The sequence below is a fragment of the Phocoena sinus genome, chromosome 2 (genome assembly GCF_008692025.1).
Source record: "Phocoena sinus isolate mPhoSin1 chromosome 2, mPhoSin1.pri, whole genome shotgun sequence".
NCBI lineage: Eukaryota > Metazoa > Chordata > Mammalia > Artiodactyla > Phocoenidae > Phocoena > Phocoena sinus.
The window spans coordinates 64,842,655-64,866,162 of NC_045764.1; the positions used below are offsets into that span (position 1 = coordinate 64,842,655).

Sequence of the window (23,508 nt, forward strand, 5' to 3'; positions counted from 1 at the left end):
TGTGAAGTCAGATGTGCCGCGCCCCTCCCCTCCTCGGGGCCGCCTGGAAAGGAGCGGACGGGAGGAGGGAGCCCTGGCACATCACTCGGGCTTGGGCCGTGTGAGCATCGGGCGCGCACTGTTAGGACCGGGGGGGGGTCGAGGAATCAGTCCCGGACAGGCCTCTGCGAGAGGAGAGCAGAGAAAGACACCTTCCTCCTACGCGACCCCGTCTGCGCGGGCGCTCGGTAGGCCGTCGGGGTGGTGGCAACGGCGGCGCGGGGCGGGGCGCCGCGACCCCCGTCCTTCCGGGGCAGAGCCGCTCGCGTCGCCTCCGCCCCCTCGTCGCAGTAGTCCTAGCCCGGCTGGCTCGGCCTCGCGGCGCGGGGACCCGGCGGCGCCGCAGACCCGGCCGGCCCGCGAGCCATGGCCCAGCCCGGCGAGGAGGCGCTGTCTGGGCCCGAGACTGCGGTGCAGATCCGCGTCGCCATCCAGGAGGCCGAGGACGTAGAGGAGCTGGAGGACGAGGAGGAGGAGGGGGCGGAGGCGCGGGGCTCGGGGGACCCCTCTCGGTACCTCAGCCCAGGCTGGGGCAGCGCCAGCGAGGAGGAGCCGAGCCGCGGGCACAGGTAAGCGCGGCGGCAGGGCCCTGGCCCAGGTGGGAGTCGCCGACCCCGAGTCCCGGCCGAACCCCAGTTGGGGGAGCACAACTCCGCGGGCATAGCGGGTCGTCACCCCCCCCCCCACTCCCCCCCTGCCCCGGGACGCTGCTCTGGGCCGTCCCACGGAGTCAGAACTGGCTTTTGGCGGTTGCTGGTGACCGGGTCCGCAGCCTTTAACCCCACCAAGGCTCTCGGAACTGGCGGCGGGGATCTGAGGGGCCTGGACGTGGGCATGCTCTGGGACCCAGGGGGAAGTCCTTCCTGGACCATCCTCGCCATCTCTTCCCCAGAGGGAGACTCTCCTTCCCTGAGCTCACCCAAAGACCCTCCAAAAAGCCTAGCCCAACCCAGTCTCCACTTCCGAAGCAGGCCCACCTCCCCATGAGTGTGGTCCCACCTAGCCTTCACTGCCATCATTTCCCTGTCTGCTTATCAGTCCAAGTGGGGTTGGGGGACCGGCCAGGCACAGCTGACACTTGCTGCTGGGGGATCCAAGGAGTGAGTTCACCGTGTAGAGAGTTCATTTGCCCCATTTGGAATCAGTTCAGGGCTTGCTGCTTCATCCTCCCCTGCTGGGGGATTCCCATTTTCATGCCCCTTCTCCATCTGACTTCTAAGCTTGCATCATCATCTTGCTGCCTTGGCGTTGGGTTCCTGGGTAATGGGTAGTCTAGCACAAGAAACCACCTGTCTAAGCTCACCTCTGGGCCCTGAGCTTTACTTTCAGCCAGAGAGAGACCTTACTCTTGTGTCCACTAACACCCAGGCCTTTCAGGACTGTGATTTTTTTTCCTGCTGTTGAAAGGAGCTGCAATATGGAGCATCCCTAGCAATAAGAGTAGGGCAGTGACAGAACTTGCAAATAATGGGAGATCCCAAGAGGCATCTATTAAGAGTCCTCTTTGCACATGCTTTGAGCTACCAGAGCTCTGCAGGATTATTCCCTGGCAGGCATATATTTACTTCATCGGGAGAACACTCAACCCAAGGGCATGAGGATCCTGGGGCTAGAGCCATTCCCCTTCACTGCCTGACCCTTCCCTAGTGGAAGAGGTCTAGATTTAAGGACCCAGAATTTCAGGGCATTCAGATAGAGGTATTCGAGCAGGAATGTCCAGCCCAGTGGTTTAGTGCAGCAAAGCTGGGCCACAGCAGGTGACATGAGAGATTAGTACATAATATCAGCACTTTACTGTAAAGTCTGATTCATTCATTCACTCACCTGTGTGCTGAGTATTGAAAGTATAAAAATAATGAGTCACTGACATCTCACAATCTTGAGAAGGCAGCTGCTTAGTCAAATCATTTCAGAGGTCATGTAAAATAGTCCAGAGTGGCTTATTCTGCTGAATCTATTTGCCTGTAACTGTGGCAAAGAGCTGTCCCCTATCCCGGGTACTACATTTTGAGATTGTACCATTAGCAGGGATTAAAGCCCTACTTATTTCTTGGGAACCCCTATGGAGATCTAGAAGAACACGATCCTTTCTTCGGGCATGGGGTGATTCTTACCCCAGAGCCACCCTTCTCTCCCAGCTCCAGGGGCTGGAGTCTCATGGAGCATTCAGTCTGAAGCCTTTCCTGCTGCCCACTGGCATAGAGTTGACTCCAGAAAAATCCCTGGGGCTCTTCAGAGTGGTGGAGCTGACAGAGCCCAGCGGGCAAACATCCAGAGCACAAGGAGAGTGCAGCCAAGAACAGACACCACGCTGTCCCCTGCTTGAGCCAGCCTGGCACAGCAGTGGCCACCACCCTGTGTGGACACTTCTGGGCTCCCAGAGCCTGCAGGAGGAAGCCCAGGTTCCCAAATTCTCTGGTTGAGATGGGTATCCACCCGCATCGTCCCTCAGCCATTGCTTCCTTCCCTGCCCGTTTTAACAATTCGTGCTCCCCCGGTGCTGACCCCCACTAGGTCCCTGAACACAGGTTGCTGTTTTGTGTCCACATGTCTTTGTGCTCCCACCTCAGATCCCTCTGATTAATTTCTAGTAGCCTTAAAACTTCGCTGCCTCTTCCCCACCATCCTCAGTCCCTACCCCAAAGCCAAGTTTGTTTTCTCTTCTTCGTGTTGCTGTAGTACTCTGTACACACCACAATTGTAGTTCTATAGTTTTGTCTCCCTCATAAGAGTATGAGCTCCATGACTTTAGGGACCGTGCTTACCTGGTTTTCATTGCATCCTCAGTGCCTGGCACAGCACCTGCCACGTAGTGGGTGTTCTATAAATATTTGTTGAATGAATGTGTGTCTCTATCGTAGCACTCACTCCATCAAGTTGAAATATTTGTGTGTTTCTCCTCTTCTAGACAGTGAGATCTTTGAAGGCAGAGACCTTGTCTTAATCTTCTCCATATCTCCAATACCTAGCACCATCTCTCTAGTCTTACCCCCATCTTGCCCACTAAAAAGATCTTTTCTTTTTTTCTCACCTTTTTAACATAAAAAATTTCAGACATAAAAGGTGAAAGAGTTAGTAACCTGAGCATTTGTATACCTGCCATCTAGACTAAACAGTTGTTAATATTTTGCCATATTTGTTTGATGGATGTATAATGTGTGTGGTTTCCCATGAACTATTTGAAAGTATGTTGTACACAAGACTTATACCCTAAGTACTTCATTTTGTAGCTCTTAATAATGACATTCTCCTATAAAATCATAATACTACTACTGCAACTTAGAAAATTAACAATAATTCCCTAACATAATCCCTAAAATAATCTAATAGTCAAGTTCCACATTCATGTTTCCCCCAATTGTCCCACATTGTATTTTACAGCTGTTGCTTTTTCACCTCAAACCAGAACCCCAGATCGAGACAGTTGTCTATTATATCTCTTTAGAATCTTTTAATCTAGAGCATCCCCACTTTTTTTTTAATGCTTTCCTATTTTAGATAAGAGCCCAGATGTCTTGTTGAATGTTTCACAGTTTGAACTGGTCTGGTTATGTTCTCATCCTCTAGCTTAACTTGCTCCTTTGTACCATGTGTTTCCCATAAACTCAACTTAGCGCAGAAGGCTTGATTAGATTCAGTTAAACATGTTGGCAAGAAGACTCTTTGGGCACTACCATAAACTTATTGTATCACCTAGGCAGCATACACCATTAGTGGTGCTAAATTTGACTTCTTGGTTAAGGTGATCCCTCCATTGTGATTAACAAGTAACACCTGGTCTTCTCGTGAATATTCTTTCACCAGCGACATTTCACCTAATGGTGTTAGCATCCACTGATGATCTTTGCTTGAGTCAGTTCATCGGGGATTACATATTGGTGATTTTCTCATTTTATCATTCTTTGTACATTTATTAGCTGACATTCGTATGTAAAATAGAGCTTTCCCTGATCATCTGGGATTGAACAAGAGTCCCTCGTAAAGAGGCAAACAGAAATGAGCACTTCCTTGCCTTTTCCCCCCTCAGTTTATTTTTTTCCCCTCAGTTTATTTTTATTTTTATTTTCTTCCAGTTTTATTGAGATATAATTGACTACAGCACTATATAAGTGTAAGTTGTACAAAATAGTGATTTGACTTACATGCATCATGAAATGATTATCGCAATACGTTTAGTGAACATCCATCATCTCATATAGACACAAAATTAAAGAAATAGAAAGTAAATTTTTTTCTTGTGATGAGAACTCTAAGGCTTTACTCTCTTAACATCTTTCATATAACATACAGCAGTATTAATTATATTTGTCATGTTGCACGTTATTTCCCTAGTACTTATTTATCTTATAACTGGAATTTTGTACCTTTTGACCACCTTCATCCAATTCCTCCTCCTCTCCCCCATCCTCTGCCTCTGGTAACCACAAATCTGATTTCCTTTTCTGACTTTGAAGTATAATTAACCTCCAGCACTATGTTAGTTCCTGTTACACAACATGGTGATTTGATACTTCTGTACACTTCAAAATGATCACCATGATAAGTCCAGTTACCATCTCTCACCATACAAAGATATTACATAATTTTTGACTCTATTCCCCACACGGGACATTTCATACCCGTGACTCATTTATTTTGCAGCTGGAAGTTTGTGCCTCTTAATCTCCCTCACCCATTTGTCTCCTCCCTCTACTTCCCTGCAACTACCAGTTTGTTCTCTGTTTCTGTTTTCTTATGTTTGTTCATTTGTTTTTTAGATTCCACATATAAGTGAAATCATACAGTATATGACATTCTCTGTCTGACTTATTTCATTTAGCATAATACCCTCTAGGCCCATTCATGTTGTCGCAGATGAGAAGATTTCATTCTTTTTTATGGCTGAGTAATATTCCATTGTATGTATATGTGTGTGTGTGCATGTATATATATATATATATATATATATATATATATATATATATATATATATATATACACGCACCTAACCACAGCTTCTTTATCCATTCATCCGTTTATGGATACTTAGGTTTCTTCCATATCTTGGCTGTTGTAAATTATGCTGTGGTGAACATAGGGGTGGATATATCTTTTCTAATTAATATTTTCATTTTCTTCGAATAAATACCCAAGATAGAATTTCTAGATCATATGGTAGTTCTATTTTTAATTTTTAAGGAATCTCCATACTGTTTTCCGTAGTGGCTGCACCAACTTACATTCCCATCAGTGGTGCATGAGGGTTCCCTTTACTCCACATCTTTGCCAACACTTGTTATGTAGTTGTTCCCATGATACCTTTTCCAGAGTTGGTACCTACCTATATATGTTTTCGACCTGTCCTCCTGAACCTTTATTTTTTGAATCTTCCCTCATGTTTTTATATTGCATTATCAATTTGGTTGCCTTTTTGAACCTTTTCAGATTCATTATCTTTTTCTAGAGACGAGTCAAAAGAAACTTCACACAATGGTACTGGACCCTGGTGTTTTTCATAAATGTTATTTTCTCCTTTGTGTTCACTATCCTCCATGTTGCTGTCCATCATTTTCCTGGTCTTGGTGACCCAACCAACATATATTAGACCATTGGCAAGGATAGATGATGAGTCCAAAAATTTTTCTGTACTGAAAGTCTTAGTGAGGAGCTCATTACTCCACCATTTTAGTTTGGGTATTTTCCTTCGTAAGATATCATCTGATTAACCACTCAGTTAACAGCCAAAGTAGCTTGAAATTTTATGAGAAAAGCAGCCTTGGAGATCTTATCCTGCCCTTATTTCTCCAAATCATTTACAAATATAATAGATATTTCAACACTGGTCTGTGGAGCCCAATTAGCTGTTTCAAAATGTACCCCTTATTTCTATGCTTTGTTTCCATTTCTAGCAAGTTTACAGTCATAACAAAATAACTCATCATCACTCCCAATTTATAATACTTTATTTAAAGCAAAACAGTAACGCAAACATAAAACTTTTTCACAGTCCTCTTGAAAGGCCACTAGCAACATATTCACCAGGAACCATACTTTCTCCCTAAAAGAATTCTGATAGGTGTGATTTGCCCATACAGAAACAATTCACTTTACCTTGGTGATGCTTTTTAAATTCCTACTACGTGCAAGGCTCTGGGTAGAATGAAAGAAACCAATATGAATCCTACCCTCCCAGAACTTAGAGTTCAGGGCACTAATAAGTTATGCACACAGTAGCTCTGATACAAATAGAGGCAAGTATTAGGAGAAGTTGAAATGATTTCCTTCCTGGGAGAGTTACGTTTGAGATGGGCCTTGATGTGTGACTAGGATTCGGACCTGAGAGAGAGGGGCAAGGCATTCAAGGAGATGGGAACAGCATGCACAAAGGCATAGAGTCCAGAAACCTTGTGATATGGGGAACTATATGTCTTTTATTTGCTTGGAGCAAAGGATCTGCAAGGAAATAGAAATGCATTTGGAAGCTGGTTACAGCCAGATTCTAAGTGAATCTGAATAAAGAGCTAAGGATTTTGAATTTTATTTAATAGGAAATGGGAAACATTATTAGTATCAAGACAGAGCAGTGGCATTTTATAGCTGTTCTTGAAAACGTGTAATAAGGCACAGAACGGAAGAGACTGTAGCCCAAAATACAACAGGAAGTGACAGGAGGTGGGAAGAAAGAACCCTAGAAAGGCTGTGGTTGGGAAATACGCAAAGGAGGCAAGAGTGAAAAGGGATGCTAATATCTGAGAGGTAATTTAAATTCTTCCTTTAGAACAATTGCCCAGCCTCTGTACCTGCCAATGAAAGGTAGTAGACAATATACCCTTTACTTCCCAGGGGAAAAAAGAAACAAGATTATTTCCTAAAGGAATTGAGTGAACTAAGTGGTGATCTAGGGCTGCTAAGGTAGAGCTGGTACCTGATATAGGGCTCCTACTTAATTGTTCCCTTCCAGTTCACTCTGAAGTGAAGCCTGCCAATTGGCATGCCCCACCCATGTATATAGAGCCACCTAAGGAAGAAAAACAATAGAAGTGTACATATTCCTAGGGAGCCCTCACAAACCACCAAGAAAAAGCAACCCAGACTTCATTCTTCAGAATGAATAACTATGGAGCCATAGTTCCCTACTCCTTATGTGTGGGCTTCCTTCCAAGGTGTACCGTATGGAAAGGGGGAAAAGGAGTCACTTTACAGTGGAGTCGTATGACAAACACTACCTCAGTCAGGTGATCAGGGTCAACATGCACAATTATCAGTCATTGGATAGTATGGGCCCTTTATATGATGTGATGAGAATGGAAATTTACATCAGTGGTCCTCTTCCCAAAAACTCATATCCCCAGTCTAATCATGAAAAAAATATCAGACAAATCCCAATTGAAGGACATTCAACAATATACCTGACCAGTACTCCTCAACATTGTCAAGGTCATCGAAAACAAGGAAAGTCTGAGAAAGTGTCATAGCCAAGAGAAAAGAGGAGCCTAAAGAGACACAATGAATAAATGTAACGTGGGATGGGATCCTGAAACAGAAAAACGCTATCAGGTAAAAACTAAGGAAATTTGAATAAAGTATGGACTTTAGCTAATAATAATGTATTAATACTAGTTCATTAAGTGTCCCATACTAATGCAAACTATTAATAATAGAAGAATTCTGGTGTGGGATATATGGGAACTCTATGCTATTTTCACAATTTTTCTGTAAATCTAAAACTATTAAAAAATAAGTGTATTTTTAAAAAGAAAAAGACGGCTGTTTACCAGCCACACGAAGAAAATCAGTGACATGAAAATTAAATGGAAAAACTGACCCCAGAGGATACAGAGGCAGCACTGTTGGAAACAGAAGAGACTGTTAAAAATTATATATACTCCAGTTAGTACCCTGAGAGAATTTAAGGTAGTGTATCCACAAAATAAGAACAGGATGCTCTTAAAAAGGAACGATATGAAGACATAAAAGAATTTTTAAAGACTAAATAATTACTGAACTTTTAAAAATTCACTGGAAAAGGTCGGAAGATAATGTCAAGGAAATCTCTTCACATATAAATCAAAGACAAAGGCACAGACAGACAATGTGATAGAATAATAGGCATAGAGGATCAGTCCAAGTGGTCAGTCAACTGACAGTATTTTAAGAAGAGAACTGTAACCTTAGCAAATGCCTTCTCCCTGCAGTGACCAATGTTTATATAGTAATAATAATGACCTACAACTGATTGACTTTCAGAGTTTAGTATCTATCTATAGACAAAGCATGAAATAGTAGTTCCAGAATAGACTGTAAATATTATGAACCATAAGAAAATGAAATAAAGGCACATCTGATAAAATTTGGGAAGTTGGAAATGTAAGGAGAGATGAAGGAAAAGGAGGGGTAATAATATGCACATCATATGTTGTGAGGAATTGGGAAATATTTTTTAATGTTGGTGGAATAAGAAAGAGAACTTTAAGTATATTACTTAAAACACATAGAGAAGGCTAATAGGAAAACCAAAAATAATATAAAAATTTAAAAGTTGAAAGAAGAGGCTTTTCAGTGACCCCAAATCCTTCTTTTGTATAATAGGACATCAACAAAGAATTTCAGAAATTGGCAAGTGATACATAGAGCTATGAACTTATTTTATAGACCTATACAGCAACTCTCATAGGAATTAAATGGTTGACTAGAGGTTGCATCTAGGAAAGAGGAGTGGAGTGGGGGATTGTTGCTCTCTTTATAAGTTTTCTACTATTTTATTTCAGTTGGTTCTATGTATATGTATTACTTTAATTTTTAAGAATTATTTTTTGATGAGCTATTAATAGGGTCCGAGGGAGAAGTAATGAGAACAGTTGGAATGGAAAAGAGAGAACAGATGGGAGACACTGCAGAATAAAATCAGCACTTGATAACTGACTCAATGTGGGGGCAAAGAGAAGGCTGAAAAATGCATCTTAGGTTTTGAGTCTAAGCACATAGAAGAGAGTGTAGGGAAAGTCATTTGTGGGACAGTATGGGAGGGAAGATAATGTGGTTATTTTAGGAAAGTTGTAATTGACAAAAAGTTGTCGATGTTCATATATAAAGAATACAAACTTCTTTAACGTTTGTGAAGGATACATGGTCTTTTGTGTTCAAAGGCTGTTACAAGAACCAGGAAACAGTGCCGCAGGCTCCCCTATATAAAACAGGCTTTCCTGATCTTCCAAGATTCCCCTTGGGAGATGTACAGTTGCTGCTGACAGCACCCATGCAGAGGGAGGGGTCCTCTGGGTGCAAGAAGCTCACCTCTGCACTCACACAGAGGCTTTCTGTCACCTCCCAGTACTACCCACCTGTTCTGGAATTTCTGGTTACTTGCTCACCAGGTGCAAATACTGACACAGAGTCACCTCCCAACACATTATGGATTATTTACTGAGCGATTGTGTGAAAAGAAGATGAGGTTCCCAGGTAGAATGTCTCTTGGTAAACAGGCCCAGGCCTTGGCCCTACCTGAGGCTGAGGTCTGCAGAAGGTGACAGCTTGATTCTGGACATATTGATATTGAAGCAGTATCAGGCTATCCACGTGGAAACGTCCAGCAGGCAGTTAGGAATTGAGGACTGGACTCAGGAGTGAGAGCAGGATGGAGGGGTAGGAGGAGAGGCAGACTTGAATCAGATAAGCCCACCAGTGGCTGAAGTGTAGAGGTTGCCAGGGGATAAAGACCAAGGAAAGATCCTTGGCAAATACCTGCATTTCAAAATGGGAGGAGGAAGAAGATCCTGGAAGGGCAGTCAGATGGGAAGAAAACGCAGAAAAGAACACCTCGTGTAAGCCCAGGGGGAGAATATCAAGAAGAAGGTGATCAGCTGTGTCCCATCCTGCAGCCAGGGGACAAGAGACCAAGATGGAGAAAAGGCGCCCAGATATAGCAAATGAATTCTTTGGTGGATGTCCAGACACACAGAACAAGTCTGAGGGAGGTCTGGGCAAGTCTGATTGGATGAACTTGATTTTCTTAATCAAGTCTGAGGTAGAATCACGGGCAGGGAGTAAAGTCTTCCCGTGGCTGACCTTGGGAAGAACGGGAGGGTCTAGAATAGGCACTGGAGAAAGTGAGAAGGTGCACCATCTTCCTTCCATTATGTTTTATTTGTGTGTAAGTTTACTTTTGGTGATGGCATCAACTGCTCTGGTTAGGAAATAGGACTTATTGGTCTGTGGGTCCCTTTAATGGTCTGGTCACCTGTGATATACTAGCCATTTGTAGTAAGTTGGGCCATTTTGCTTATGCCTCTGAGTCCACCCAAAACTCTTCGCTGGTCGTTATCACCCACCTCACCCCATCCCCTGCTATTCATTGTCATCCTTGTCAGCTGGGCCCAGAATTTCCTATGCATTCTTAGTTATTTCATCTGGTATATTCAACCTATCCATTTTAACTGCTATCTAGGGCGTACACTTTCTGTAATAAAGTGAAAATTTGTACTTTCCATCTGGCATTTTCTTTTTCATTTCACTGATTTTTCCACTGACACTTTTTCTTTGGCGTGTTTTGAGCACCTCTTTTCTCAGTGTAGTGTTACTATCCTAGTATTCGGCTGTAAGTAGTAGAAAACCCAACTAACAGTGAATTAAATAGGATTTTATCTTTCTCATGTAATAATCATAATTAGGCAAGTATGTAGTTATAGTAGTTGGTTCAGCAACTCAGTAATATCAGAACCAATAATGTCAATAAATTAGGCCAAGCTGATTCTCCTGACCTTTTCCTTATGGTAGTAAAAGAGCTGCTACAGCTCCAACCATTACATCCACACTCAAAACAGATAAAAGGGGAAGGGCCAAGGCTAAGGCCAAGAGATTTTCACTTATATTATTGGCCATAACATGACAAATGGCTACCACCTGTAAGAGAGACTGGGAAAGTGAGCGTTTAGTTTTTATAACCTCCATAGTAAAGGAGGGCAAGTGAGAAAGAGTTTGCTATTAGATGTTGGGTGAGTCAGACTGGTGTCTGCCGCAGCTACCTTTTAGGGACTTCTAAAATATTCAACTTATCTACTGTTTAAATTGCACTTGACCTGTTATATCTAATGGGCTGCCTTAACACATTCCCTTAGTTTATCATCCCATTTTTAAAAAGCCTTTGGAAGAAACATGCTTTTAAAGTTAGTCTCTCAGACTGTTTTTTTTTTCCTTTAGTACATACACATTTGTCTTGTGACATCAGTAAGGTATTTTAAAAACCATTTCCAGACTCTCTACAGGCAAATAACTAAAACTCTTCATTTTTAAGATCTACAAGTGCCTGTATTTTATGCTAAATGTAATTTCTGAAATTGAAAAATTGTGAGATAGATTTAGTTTTTTTTTTCTCCTGCCAGAATATTGGATTTTTTTTCTCATTTGGACTCTTATACAATTGCTTTTTTTTAAGGTTGTGAGCCAGTGAAAATTTTGCTGGAGTTGAAGAACGTGGGGAGTCAAGAACGATTTGTGGGGAGGGGAGAATAGGAGTATGTGTGAAAAGCATCTTGGCAGTGGCAGAGCAACATAAATGTTAATAGAGGGTGTTGTTTTTCTTTTTTAATCATCTTCTGTTCTTGTTAAAAATGAAAGCTTGACCCATTGACAGATGAATGGATAAAGAAGAAGTGGTGCGTATATACAATGGAATATTACTCAGCCTTTTCCGGCTTTAAACTGTCACATTCATAGGTTCTTTTACTTTATGAACCTTTTTTTTTTTTTTAATTTGTTATTTATATGAACTCTCTGAACCCTTTTGGGAGCCTGGCAAGTTCTCCCAACACAGTGGAAGTACCTTGGATGCTTTAGGAAGACTAGGATGCTTTAGGGGGATTAGGTTTGTGCATCTGTCCCAAGAGATGCTCCTTCTGCTTGGAACATGTTGATGGAGGCTCAGGGTCTGATAGTCAATGTTATTAGACATCAAATTGCCACAAAGGAAAGTAGTTCTTTTTCTTTTCTCTGGAAGTAATTTTTAACCAATACTTTTTATTGAATAATAAATATAGTATTTATATAATACATAATTTGGTAATTAAATATACAAAAGGGAACTCACCTTTGATAGCTTCTAATATGGTCAACTATGATGTGGATAATCACAAATTCCTTAAATATTTATGGTTTTGAAGATTTTATAATCTCTTCATGAAAGATTGGCCTTCCTAAAGAAGCTTTGCCCAGGATTTCTTTGCCTTGTTCTCATGTCCTAACATTCTCGGAGAGAGGGAGAGGAAGTATGTCCAGGTGGAGCTGCTGGAGGGCAGGGGTGTTCATTTAGAAAGGCCCCAGTGAATGAGGTTGTTTCCAGATTTCCGGCAGTGTCCCAACAAAATGTGGAAGGTATCATGTGTGCTGACTTTGGAGACAGAAAATTTGAGTTTGAAACCTATATCTGCCCCTTATGACTGAACAAATGAATGTGTCTGTCACTTAGTGAGCCCTGAGGGTATGGTACTCTTCTAGATATTTCCATGAATTAATTAATCTTCACACAAGTCTATCAAGAAAGTGACTATCATGAATCCCAGTTGATAGCTAATGGTACTGAAGTATGGCAGTGAAGTTCCTTGCCTAAGTTGACTCAGCTAATAAACGCTGGTGTCAGGATTCAAACCCAGGCAGCCTAACTCTAGAACCAGGACTCTTAGTTACTCTGCTAAACTATCTTCTAGAAACCGGGATTTGTGGGGAGGGGAGAATAGGAGTATGTGTGAAAAGCATCTTGGCAATGGCAGAGCAACATAAATGTTAATGGAGGGTGTTGTTTTTCTTTTTTAATGATCTTCTGTTCTTGTTAAAAATGAAAGCTTGACCCATTGACAGATGAATGGATAAAGAAGAAGTGGTGCATATATGCAATGGAATATTACTCAGCCATAAAAAGGAACGAAATTGGGTCATTTGTAGAGACGCGGATAGATCTAGAGACTGTCATACAGAGTGAAGTAAATCAGAAAGAGAAAAACAAATATCGTGTATTAACGCATATATGTGGAGCCTAGAAAAATGGTACAGATGAACTGGTTTGCAGGGCAGAAATAGAGACACAGATGAAGAGGAGAACAAAAACCTCCTCCTTGGACACCAAGAGGGGAAAGCAGCGGGGGGTGGGGTGGGGGGGTGATGAATTGGGAGATTGGGATTCACATGTATGCACTGACGTGTATAAAATGGATGACTAATAAGAACCTGCTGTATAAAAAAAATAAATAAAATTAAATTAAAAAAAAATGAAAGCTTGATTTCTTAGCTAGTTGGGGGCAAAAATCTCTCCCCTTGTGGCCATGTGATTCTCACTTCTGAGGAGCCCAGTTCACATGTGACCCATTACAGTTTCCTAGGGCTGCTGTAACAAAGTGCCACAAACTGGGTGGCTTAGAACAACAGAAATTTATTGCTTCATGGTTCTGGAGGCTGGAAGTCTCCTCTCCGAGGAGACTGTCTCTCTGAGAAGATCAGGATGTCAGCAGGGGCTTGCCCCCTCTTGAGGCGCTAGGGAAGGGTCTGTTCCAGGCCTGTTCCCTAACTTCTGATGGTTTGCCGGCTGGCAACCTCAGACATTCCTTGACCTCTGCCGCACCACCCCAACCTCTGCCTTCATCTTCACGCAGTGTTCTCCCTGTGTGCACGTGGATTAGAGCCCACCCTACTCTGGGGTGACTTCATCTCTGATGACATCTGCAAGACCTTTTCTCCAAATACCATCACACTCTGACATATGGGGGGGGTGGGACTTCAACACATGAAACTTGGGGGCTACGGTTCAACCCCTAACACCTCGTGTCCCCTTCTGGTCTCAGTGGTGCCACGACAAGTGGGGGCGAGAACGAGCGTGAAGACCTGGAGCAGGAGTGGCAGCCCCCGGACGAGGAGTTAATCAAGAAACTGGTGGATCAGATCGAATTCTACTTTTCTGATGAAAACCTGGAGAAGGACGCCTTCCTGCTAAAGCACGTGAGGAGGAACAAGCTGGGGTATGTGAGTGTCAAGCTACTCACATCCTTCAAAAAGGTGAGGCTTCGTTCTCAGAAGCCGCTTTGAGGATTTCAGAGGTGCTTTGGGTTGTGGTTCTCAATATTCTTTACCCCCTTGAAACCTGATGACTAACAACTTTTTATTTCCTCCAAGCCCTGAAAAAGGGGAAAATGATCAAGAGAAGGGATTTAGGATCATTATTAAGAATACCCGCCCACTCTATTAAAAGGGTCCTGGGTGTTGGGACAAGTCTCAGCTGGTGGCAGTTATGAAATGACATTACTTGTTCTTAGCAAAGTTCAGGCACTCTTGCCGGACAGGTGGGTGGCCAGGAGGATGGTGTGCCAGGACAGGGGGCTCAGTGACCTTGAGAGACACCTACCCAGCCTAGAATTATCTGAAATCAAAGCTCTTCATTTGCCAAGTTGAACAAATAAGAGGAGGAAGGAGCTCTGGGAGATGAGCCTCCTCCAAAACACCAGCCTCCTTTGCTGTGTAATACCAACACCCTCATCTATAGGATGGAGATGTAGGATATCTACCGCATGTCTCTGCTGTATAGATCCCAGCAACTGGGTTGTGAATTCCCTGCTTCTTGAAGAGTTAACAGGCCGGTTGGAGTAAGAGCTCTGTGTCTCCCTTGGGGAAAGTGTATTTACTAGAATGGAAAAGCCCACGTGGCCTGTTGCATAACAGGATGTGTAACGAGTGGGTCCCAGCCAAGTTGCCTGTGTTCTTTGTCAGAGAACACTGGAGGAGAGCTTTCCTCCCGGAGCTCTTCTCTGCCTCGCCCGCTGGAATACTCTGCCCTCTTCTCTTGATTTCTTTCCTTTATTCGTTCATCAAACATATTTGCTCTGTATGCTGAGTGCTGTGTTAGGCACAGGATATACAAAATGAACATGTCATTCCCCCGTGCCCTGGCAAAGTCCAATAAGGGACACAGACCAGTGAAGGATCACAATATGACCATCAACAGTACTGCAATAGAAAGAACAAAGTACTGTTTGGAGCTAATTGATCAGAGCAACTAACCCTGCCTGGAGAATTGAGAAGTCTTCCCAGAAGCAGTGACATTGAAATAGGATCTTGAAGGATGAGTAGGAGTTTTCAAGGTACAGGAGAAGGGAAAGGGCATTTCATGTTGTAGAGGAAAAACCTACTCTTCTTCCTCACAATACTTCTGCCACCAGATGTGGGGGAGGTTTTTGCCCATACCAAGCAATTCTGTGACACCCAGCTGGGTGTCCTACAGTTTAACCCAATTCTGACACTGTCTCCCTGGGGATAGCATCAGATCCCTACACGTTAAGGGTTCTGCACCACACTTTAGATGCCAGTCACAAGTAGTACGTCCCCAGGGATCCACAACTTCTGTCTGACTTGGCTACAAATCCGAGGTTCCCATGACCTCCGCCCTCTTGGATTAGATTATTTGCTACAGCTGTTCACAGAACTCAGGAAAAGACTTAATTAGATTTACCAGTTTATTAAAGGATATGATAAAGGATACAGAGGAACCACCAGACGCAGAGAAGCACAGGGCAAGGTCTGGGAGGGTCGCAAGTGTGGGAGCTTCTGTCCCCATGAAGCTGGGGTGTGACACCTTCCTTAGGATATGTTCACCAACCTAGAAGCTCTTCGAACCCTGAACTTTTGGGATTTTTATGGAGTCTTTGTCATGTAGAATGATCAATTATTATTATAATAATTATCTTATTATATAATAATATGGATATTATTACATCCATTTCCTGCCCCTCTCCCCTTTCTGGAGAATGTCAGGGCTAAAAGTTCCAAGCTTCAAGTCATGGCTGGTCCCATCCAGGAGCCCACCCAGAGTCACCTCATCAGAGCGGAAGATGCTCCCTGTGCTCTATCGCTCAGGAACTTACAAACGGTTTAGGAACTCAGTGCCAGTAACAGGGATGAAGACCAAATATATATATTTCTTAGTATAAGTCACAGTATCACACATGTCCAGAGAACAGTGAGCAAGCCCTCACGTGAAAGTGCTGGTGGGGGAACCCAAAATGGAGCAGCCAGTGGAATCATCCTGTACATTCCTTTATTCCTCCCCAGGGACCCTAAAAGTGAGCCTAATTTTCTTTCCTTTTTAAGTTGCCACTTACTGGATCTTTCAACAGAGAGTTCCCTGTTGAAAACTGGCTGCAGAGTAGACACAGACTCCCCAACACCTCCAAAATGACAGCAAAGACCCTTCTCATTCTAAAGCGTTTCCTGCTAATCATAATAGGAAACATATATGACCAGGGCCATCACAGAGTTTTGGAAAATCTTACCAAGTTCTAGTAATTGCACAAAGATGGCAGCTCTCTGGTGCCTCTTCCTAGGTGGTGCCTGGACACTCCTTCCCCAAGCTCACAGACCCAGACCTGGGATGCTCAGACCTAAGAGAGATTCCCAGTGGCCCTGACTCCTGGCTCTGGGCGGTGGGTACTGGGTCCTGCTTCTCTCTGGATTGGCCATGGCCTTCCAGCAGCTTCTCAGGCCCTCTGAGTAAGGCCGCCCTGGCCTTCCCCCAGGCACTCCTTGCCCAGTCTTCCCCTGCTCTCCTGAGTGCCCCCTCCATGACTGGCAATGGAGAAGGCCCCCCCATGTTTCACCCCCACAGAGCCATTGTCCTGTAGTCATCTTCTTCACCCTTTCTGGATCCCTCATTGACCCTGTCCACCTGCAGTCCAACTTTCCAAGCCTGGACCTGCTTCTCTCTGCCCTTGGCTCCTGCCACGATAATCAGCCCATTGATTCTGTGTGTAGGTGACTTGTGATTCCCATACCCTAAGCCCTAGTCTGGGCTGTTTCACCCAGAGGCCACAGGCTAGAGTGGAGAGTGCCCTCTCTCCAGGAGCCTGCCGGTACTACTCAGAGCTCTGCCAGGGCTCCCCCCACCCCGCCCTGTTTGGGAGCCCTCCCTTCTGAGTTCCGGCAAGCTCCTGTTTGGGTCAGGGTGCCTCTGCAGAGCAGCTGCACTGGCTCCGGGTGATCTCGCCATTCCTGGCTCAGGTTACCCACCCACCCACTCACGTCCACCATTTCTTCGGGATGACTCATTCTCCATGGCATTCCCTTCACCAGAAGTGGGCCTCTCGAAAATTACTGTTTTACAGTATAAAATATAGCTTCCATGCGCTGCAACATTGATACGCACAATTTCCACTAAAGGAGGAGGAGTGAGGGACCGTTTCATCATTCTCCTTGACACCCAAGTTGCATTTAATTCCAAGTCGAAACAACCCACATCATCTTCAGGAGATACTGAAAGATCTTTTGGCACCTTCTGTGTCTTGAATGCAGAAATGTGAAAGCACCACTTCAGAGAAGGATTTGAATGTTAAAATCTCCAGATCCTGTCAAAATGGTAGCCTGTAATATTTGAAATAATGATAGCACATAGTATTTGTTGAGTACTCACTGTGAGCTGGACACTGTCCTAAGTTTTATATATGTAAAATGTGTGTCTGGGGGTAGATCTGTATATCTTTCTTTATTCATTTAGTCCTCATGATAGTTCTATGAGGTAGACACTATTAATGTCTTCATTTTACAGATGAGGAAGTTGAGGTACTGAGGGACTGCATAACTCTTCAGGTCTTACTGTCAGTTAGAGGTGGCCTCTGGATTTGTGTTTTCAACAGCCTTGTTCCAGAACCTGCAGGTTTAACCTTTAAACTTGCACAGAATAGAATATTTCCATACCTCGGAAAGATCTGTCGGACAGCACTGTTCTAAACCATGCTGCCTTGTCTGTAACTGTAGAAAGTGTATTTGTTCACTCACTAGGTTTCTGAGTGCCTGCACACACCGGGTATAATTCTAGTTACTGATGTTCCAGGGGTAAGGAAAGGAGGGAGGGAGATTATAGAGGACACCAGGAGGACAAGGACAATAGGTACCATCTCTGATTTGCTCTGTGTTCTTCAGGTGAAACACCTTACACGGGACTGGAGAACCACAGCACATGCCTTGAAGTACTCAGTGACCCTCGAGTTGAATGAGGACCACCGGAAGGTGAGGAGGACCACCCCTGTCCCACTCTTCCCCAGCGAGAACCTCCCCAGCAAGATGCTCCTGGTCTATGACCTCTACCTGTCCCCTAAGCTCTGGGCCCTGGCCACCCCCCAGAAGAATGGAAGGGTGCAGGAGAAGGTGATGGAACACCTGCTCAAGCTCTTCGGGACCTTTGGAGTCATCTCGTCGGTGCGAATCCTCAAACCCGGGAGAGAGCTGCCTCCTGATATCCGGAGGATCAGTGGCCGGTACAGCCAGGTGGGGACCCAAGAGTGCGCCATTGTGGAGTTCGAGGAGGTGGAAGCGGCCATCAAAGCCCATGAGTTCATGATCACAGAATCTCAGGGCCGGGAGAGCATGAAAGCTGTCCTGATTGGTATGAAGCCACCCAAAAAGAAACCATCCAAAGAGAAGAACCAGGATGAGGAACCCACTTCGAGCATCCACCTGAACAAGTCCCTAAACAGGAGAGTTGAGGAGCTTCAGTACGTGGGGGATGAGTCTTCCGCCAACAGCTCCTCCGACCCCGAGAGCAATCCCACGTCCCCTATGGCTGGCCGGCGCCATGCAGTCACCAACAAGCTCAGCCCTTCTGGCCACCAGAATCTCTTTCTGAGCCCGAATGCCTCCCCGTGCTCAAGTCCTTGGAGCAGCCCCTTGGCTCAACGAAAAGGCGTGTCCAGAAAATCCCCACTGGCTGAAGAAGGTAGGCCGAACTCCAGTGCCAGTCCTGAGATCTTTCGCAAGTGCATGGATTACTCCTCGGACAGCAGCGTCACTCCCTCTGGCAGCCCCTGGGTTCGGAGGCGCCGCCAGGCTGAGATGGGGACACAGGAGAAGAGCCCCAGAGCGAGTCCCCTGCTCTCTCGGAAGATGCAGACTGCAGATAGGCTACCTGTGGGGGTGCTGAGGTTGCCCAGAGGCCCTGACAACACCAGAGGATTCCACAGTGGACACGAGAGGAGCAGGGCCTGTGTATAAATACCTTCTATTTTTATTACCAGCTCCATTGAAAACCTCCTCTGTTTTCAAGGTTCTGACAAATACCTGGCATGACATAGAGTGAAATTAAGTCCCATTGAAAGGTTTTGTATATGTGTAGACCTCTTAATTTATATGTTTGTAATATATATGAATTGCCTGGTATGCTCTGGTTTTAAGACCCTCTTCTAGTTCAGAGCACCCATTCCTCCCAGCATGACCATTATTTTGATGATGCTCAATGTGTGTGAATGGCTCTGGAGGGCTGTGGGACAGAGGCTGCCCGGAGAGGGCCTGGCAGTGGGTCTCTTCTTCGTGGCAGGGTTCTTCTCTCCAGTGACGGAGCCATCCTCAGTTGGCCATGCAAGGGCTTCTTGAAAGCCCAGAGGAGTTCTGTCGTACGAAGGCGACTAGTTAAGCCAGTAGCATGGTGTTTTATACGACCAAATGTATGTTTCCTGTCAAGTGAATAAATAATAAAACACCTAACTGGGAGTGCTGGCTCTGAACCCATAGACTGTGCCTGACAAAATCTGTGTGCATCTGACAAGGCTGTGGGTGGTGTCATGAGGCTCTGAGGAGCTTAACAGGGACACATTTCTTGAGTGTGCCCCAGGGCTCTCCTTGGGGCTTCCGGCAGCCTGAGAGGTCAGCAGAGCTTGTGCAGATGTTAGAGCACCACAGTCTTTCATTACAAGGGATCGTACTTAGTATAGACCAAGTTCTCTAGATGTGGTCCCCGGACCAGCAGCATTGACACCATCTGGGAACTTGTTAGGAATGCAAATTCTCAGGCCCTACAGCAGCAGACTGAGTGAAAAACTCTGAGAGAAGGGCCTGGAATCTGGATTTTAGCAAGCCCCCCAGGTGATTCTGATGCACTTTAGAATCTGAGAGCCACTGGTATGGACAATGGTTGTGGGACTTGAGGTCAGACAGTTTGACTCCCATATCCCCAGCTTACTAGTTCTGTGACCTGAAGAGAGTTACCCGCCCCCCTCGGCCTCGTCGTATCCCTGTGAAGTGCTTTGCCTTGATGTCAGTTTCTGAGATGCAGCTGGCCCTCCATCAGTGTTAGCTCCATTTCAGTGGAAGCTGCCTGGGTGGAGCAGAAACGGTACTGGCCTAGATTCCAGGGTTCGCTTATCCACTTGAACCTTGGGGGATTTTAGGCAAGTCACATTTAATGGGATTCGTTAATAACTATTGAACAGTGATTGGATGCCAGGGACTATGCTAAGAGTTTTCCATGCATTATCTCATTTAATCCTCCCAACCACCACACAGGAAGGTTCACATGTTATTTGTTTCACACTGGAAGAAACAGAAGCTTTGTGTGGGTAACTAAGTTGTCCGAGGTTTACGAGCTAGATGATTGGTGGAGCTTGAACCTAGCAGTCTGGCTCTGGATCCCACACTCTGAACACCAGATGGGTCTCAGAATGCGGAACCTCACCATCCACATTCCAAAAAGAAGAAACCCCAAATGGCACTAATATTTATTCAGCACCTTCTATGTGCTAGGCATTTGTCTAGACACATTCTTTCATTTATCCTCTTAGTGTCCCTGTGAGGTATTATTGTACCAGTTTTACTCATGAAGCTGCTGAGGTAGGATAATACCTCAGGCCATTGTGAAAACGGGAAAAGAGAGTGTATTTTTAATTATACAGCTCTGTACAAATTAGCAGGTGATTGTTATCTGGTTAGTAAGATAGTGTGCCCCTAAAGTCCCAGAAGAATTCCTATAAACTGGTAAAAGCCTTCAGGAATTACTCAGATTTGCTATTTCCACCACTATAACTGGAGGTGGCCCAAAGGCTTATATCTGGAGCCCAGGCCTTCTGACCCTGGGCAGTGCCACTCCAGGTCCTGCCCTGGGCCTCCCTCTCTTACCCTCAGTCCCACTCACCCCCTGCCTGGTCCCTCCCACAGCCACTTGCCAATGGGACACCTGGGCTTCACCAGCTCTAGCTGGCCTGGCTACATTCCAGGTTCCACCCCTTTACACCCTGGCACACAGCTGCAGCTCTATTTTAAGATCCTCTCCCGTGGATCATAATCACTTTAAAAAGTACCTACACTCTCACCTTTCTATGTGAATGCAGATGAGCTTGGACTTCTGTCCGTGGCACTGCCCCATGTGACCTTACGAAAGAACCCTGAACTTGAGGTCAGCAGATCTGGATTCTAGTCGTGGCTTTTCTGGTAAGTAACTGTTTGGCCTTGAGCAAGTCATTTCTCTTTGTGAGTCATGGTTTCCCCTTCCAACCAGTGAATAATGGTAAGATGCTCCTTAAATAAGGCCATAAGGCCATGTATGTGAAAGTGCCTTATGAAATGAAAAGTACTTTATAGACGTTAGTCATTACCCTGCTCTCTGATCATCTCCAAAGACAAATCCTCCTTCTGTGCTCTGGTGCTTAACTAGGGCCTCACATGGGAGTCACCTAGAGAGCTTTTCAAAACTGCCTATGCTCACCCTGACATAGTCTGATTTAATTGGTTCTGGGGTGTGGCCCGGGCATTGGTGGTTTTTAAAGCTCCTTGGGTGATTCTGATGAGCGGGCAGTGTTGAGAAGCACTGATTCCTTGGAATGAGGAGGGGACTTGGGATAAATTGAGGGAGTCTCAGAGACACCGATCCCTCCTCCTTATTCCAGGCTGGGGTGTGGTCTCCTTTGTAGACCTCGGTGCAGCCCACGGACCCTGAGCACCTTGCTGATGAACCTGATCTCCCTAAATCTCTGGCCAAACCTTTAGCTGGGGCATGGGATTCCTGTTTGTGAGCATAGCAGGACTTTCTGGAATAGTTTGACTGGGAAAGTTAGCCAACAGCCTTTTTACAGATGTTTCATTATTTTTAATGAAAACCAGCTCCCTCTCCATGTGGGGACCGGAAGCCTGCTGTACATCTCCACTTGTGGTGCTGGTAGAACATCCACATTCCACACACATCCAAAACACCACCTTGTCTGCCCTCCCCCACCCCCACTGACCCACCCAAACACACACCTGCTGCTCCTGACTTCCTATCTCAGCCAGTGACGTCACTGTCCTCCGCGTCCCCCAGACTGGAGAAGAGACCTTGTAGCGTATGTGACGAATGGAGGTTCTGGACTTTGACCCTCTGGGTTCAAATCCTAGTGACCTCTGACAAGTGACTTAGCCTCTCTGTGCCTCAGTTTCCTGTCCCAGGAGAGGTGGATGATGATAATTCCTCATTTAATTTGTCAGAATCAAATGAGTTAATTTTTGTAAATTGCTTGCTAACCTGCACATAGTAAAAGCTCAAAGAATGTGAGGTTGTCATATTTATACCCTCTTCCTTTTTTCCCACATTCAATCAACAACTCAGAGCAGTTAGTTCCAGCCCTAAAATGTTCCTTACATGTTCCTTTCCTCCCCACGTGCTTACTTACGTCCATACACCCTCCTCCCTGTCTTCAATCCTAATCTTTAATCTATCCCCCGTCATGCCACCAAACCCATCTTACTAAAGCAGAGTTCTGTTTGCATAACTTCCCTAACTTTAAAAAAAAATTGCTGGCTGCCCCTTTCCTAAACACAGAATAAGGGCCAAGCTGTCTCAAATTCCTGCCATGCAGTGCGTCTTGGAGGGAAGTCTCTCTGAACATTAGCTCGTTGATCCACAGTCTGTTGGACCGTAGGGTGACCTGAGCTTCAGGCCAGCTTCATGTCCAGAAGCATGTCCGTGCCTGTATCTTGTTTACTATTGCATCACCCCAGGGTGTGGCCGGGTTGAAAAGGCTCTGTTTGGTTTTAACCAAACATGGTTAGTCTCATGTGGGACTGAACCACATGAGAAAGTACTTTTTGAAGACACATAGGTCAGTGATTATTTTTAAATACTTTCCCTAAAATGTGAATTCGTTTTTTCCAGTAGTTTTCAGCTACATATTCTATTCCCTGTGAGTTGTAAAACATGCTGGAAAAGCTACCTAGAAACTAATGGCAAAACTCTAAGGAGGAAAGGATTGAAACAGCAGGGAGTGTTGACTTGTTTCCAAAGCCATTTGATGCTGCTTAGTGAAGAGGTAATCCTGTAAGTGACAGCCTGAGAACTTCCTCCTCATGAAGCATCTTTCAGGATGATGGTCATGCGGATGGATCAGTCCTTTGCGTTGCTGCCAATGGAGCCAATGGAGCGGGGGGCCATACCAGCCACTCACTGCTCTGGGAGCTGGAATAAACGGGGTCGTGGGGGGCGTGTCAGGAGGGTGTATGCAGCCCACCGGTGAACTGGGCTACTTTCACTTGGACCAGTTTCTAGTTGAGCAGCTGTTTGCACAGCAGCCCTGGTTTGGAATCAGCTGTAGGATGAGCAGAAGCAAGTGAGTTATGTGTTGTGACTGTACACAGACATCAATATATTCCACAAATATTCCCCAATATGGCTAAAAGAAGCAGCGGGCTGAAGGGCTTCGGATGAAAGATGACTCCTAAGTGATCCTT

The 23,508-nt window shown here is 45.0% G+C and overlaps 1 protein-coding gene across 1 annotated transcript; it reads left to right on the forward strand.

The window, feature by feature from the left end:
* The first annotated feature begins 313 nt into the window (after nucleotides 1–313).
* Nucleotides 314–19,527, forward strand: LARP6 (La ribonucleoprotein 6, translational regulator). Its single transcript, XM_032624012.1, has 3 exons — nucleotides 314–608; nucleotides 13,845–14,055; nucleotides 17,965–19,527. The coding sequence occupies exons 1-3, from the start codon at nucleotides 406–408 to the stop codon at nucleotides 19,030–19,032; spliced, it is 1,482 nt and encodes a 493-aa protein (XP_032479903.1). The 5' UTR covers nucleotides 314–405; the 3' UTR covers nucleotides 19,033–19,527.
* The last annotated feature ends 3,981 nt before the right edge of the window (nucleotides 19,528–23,508 follow it).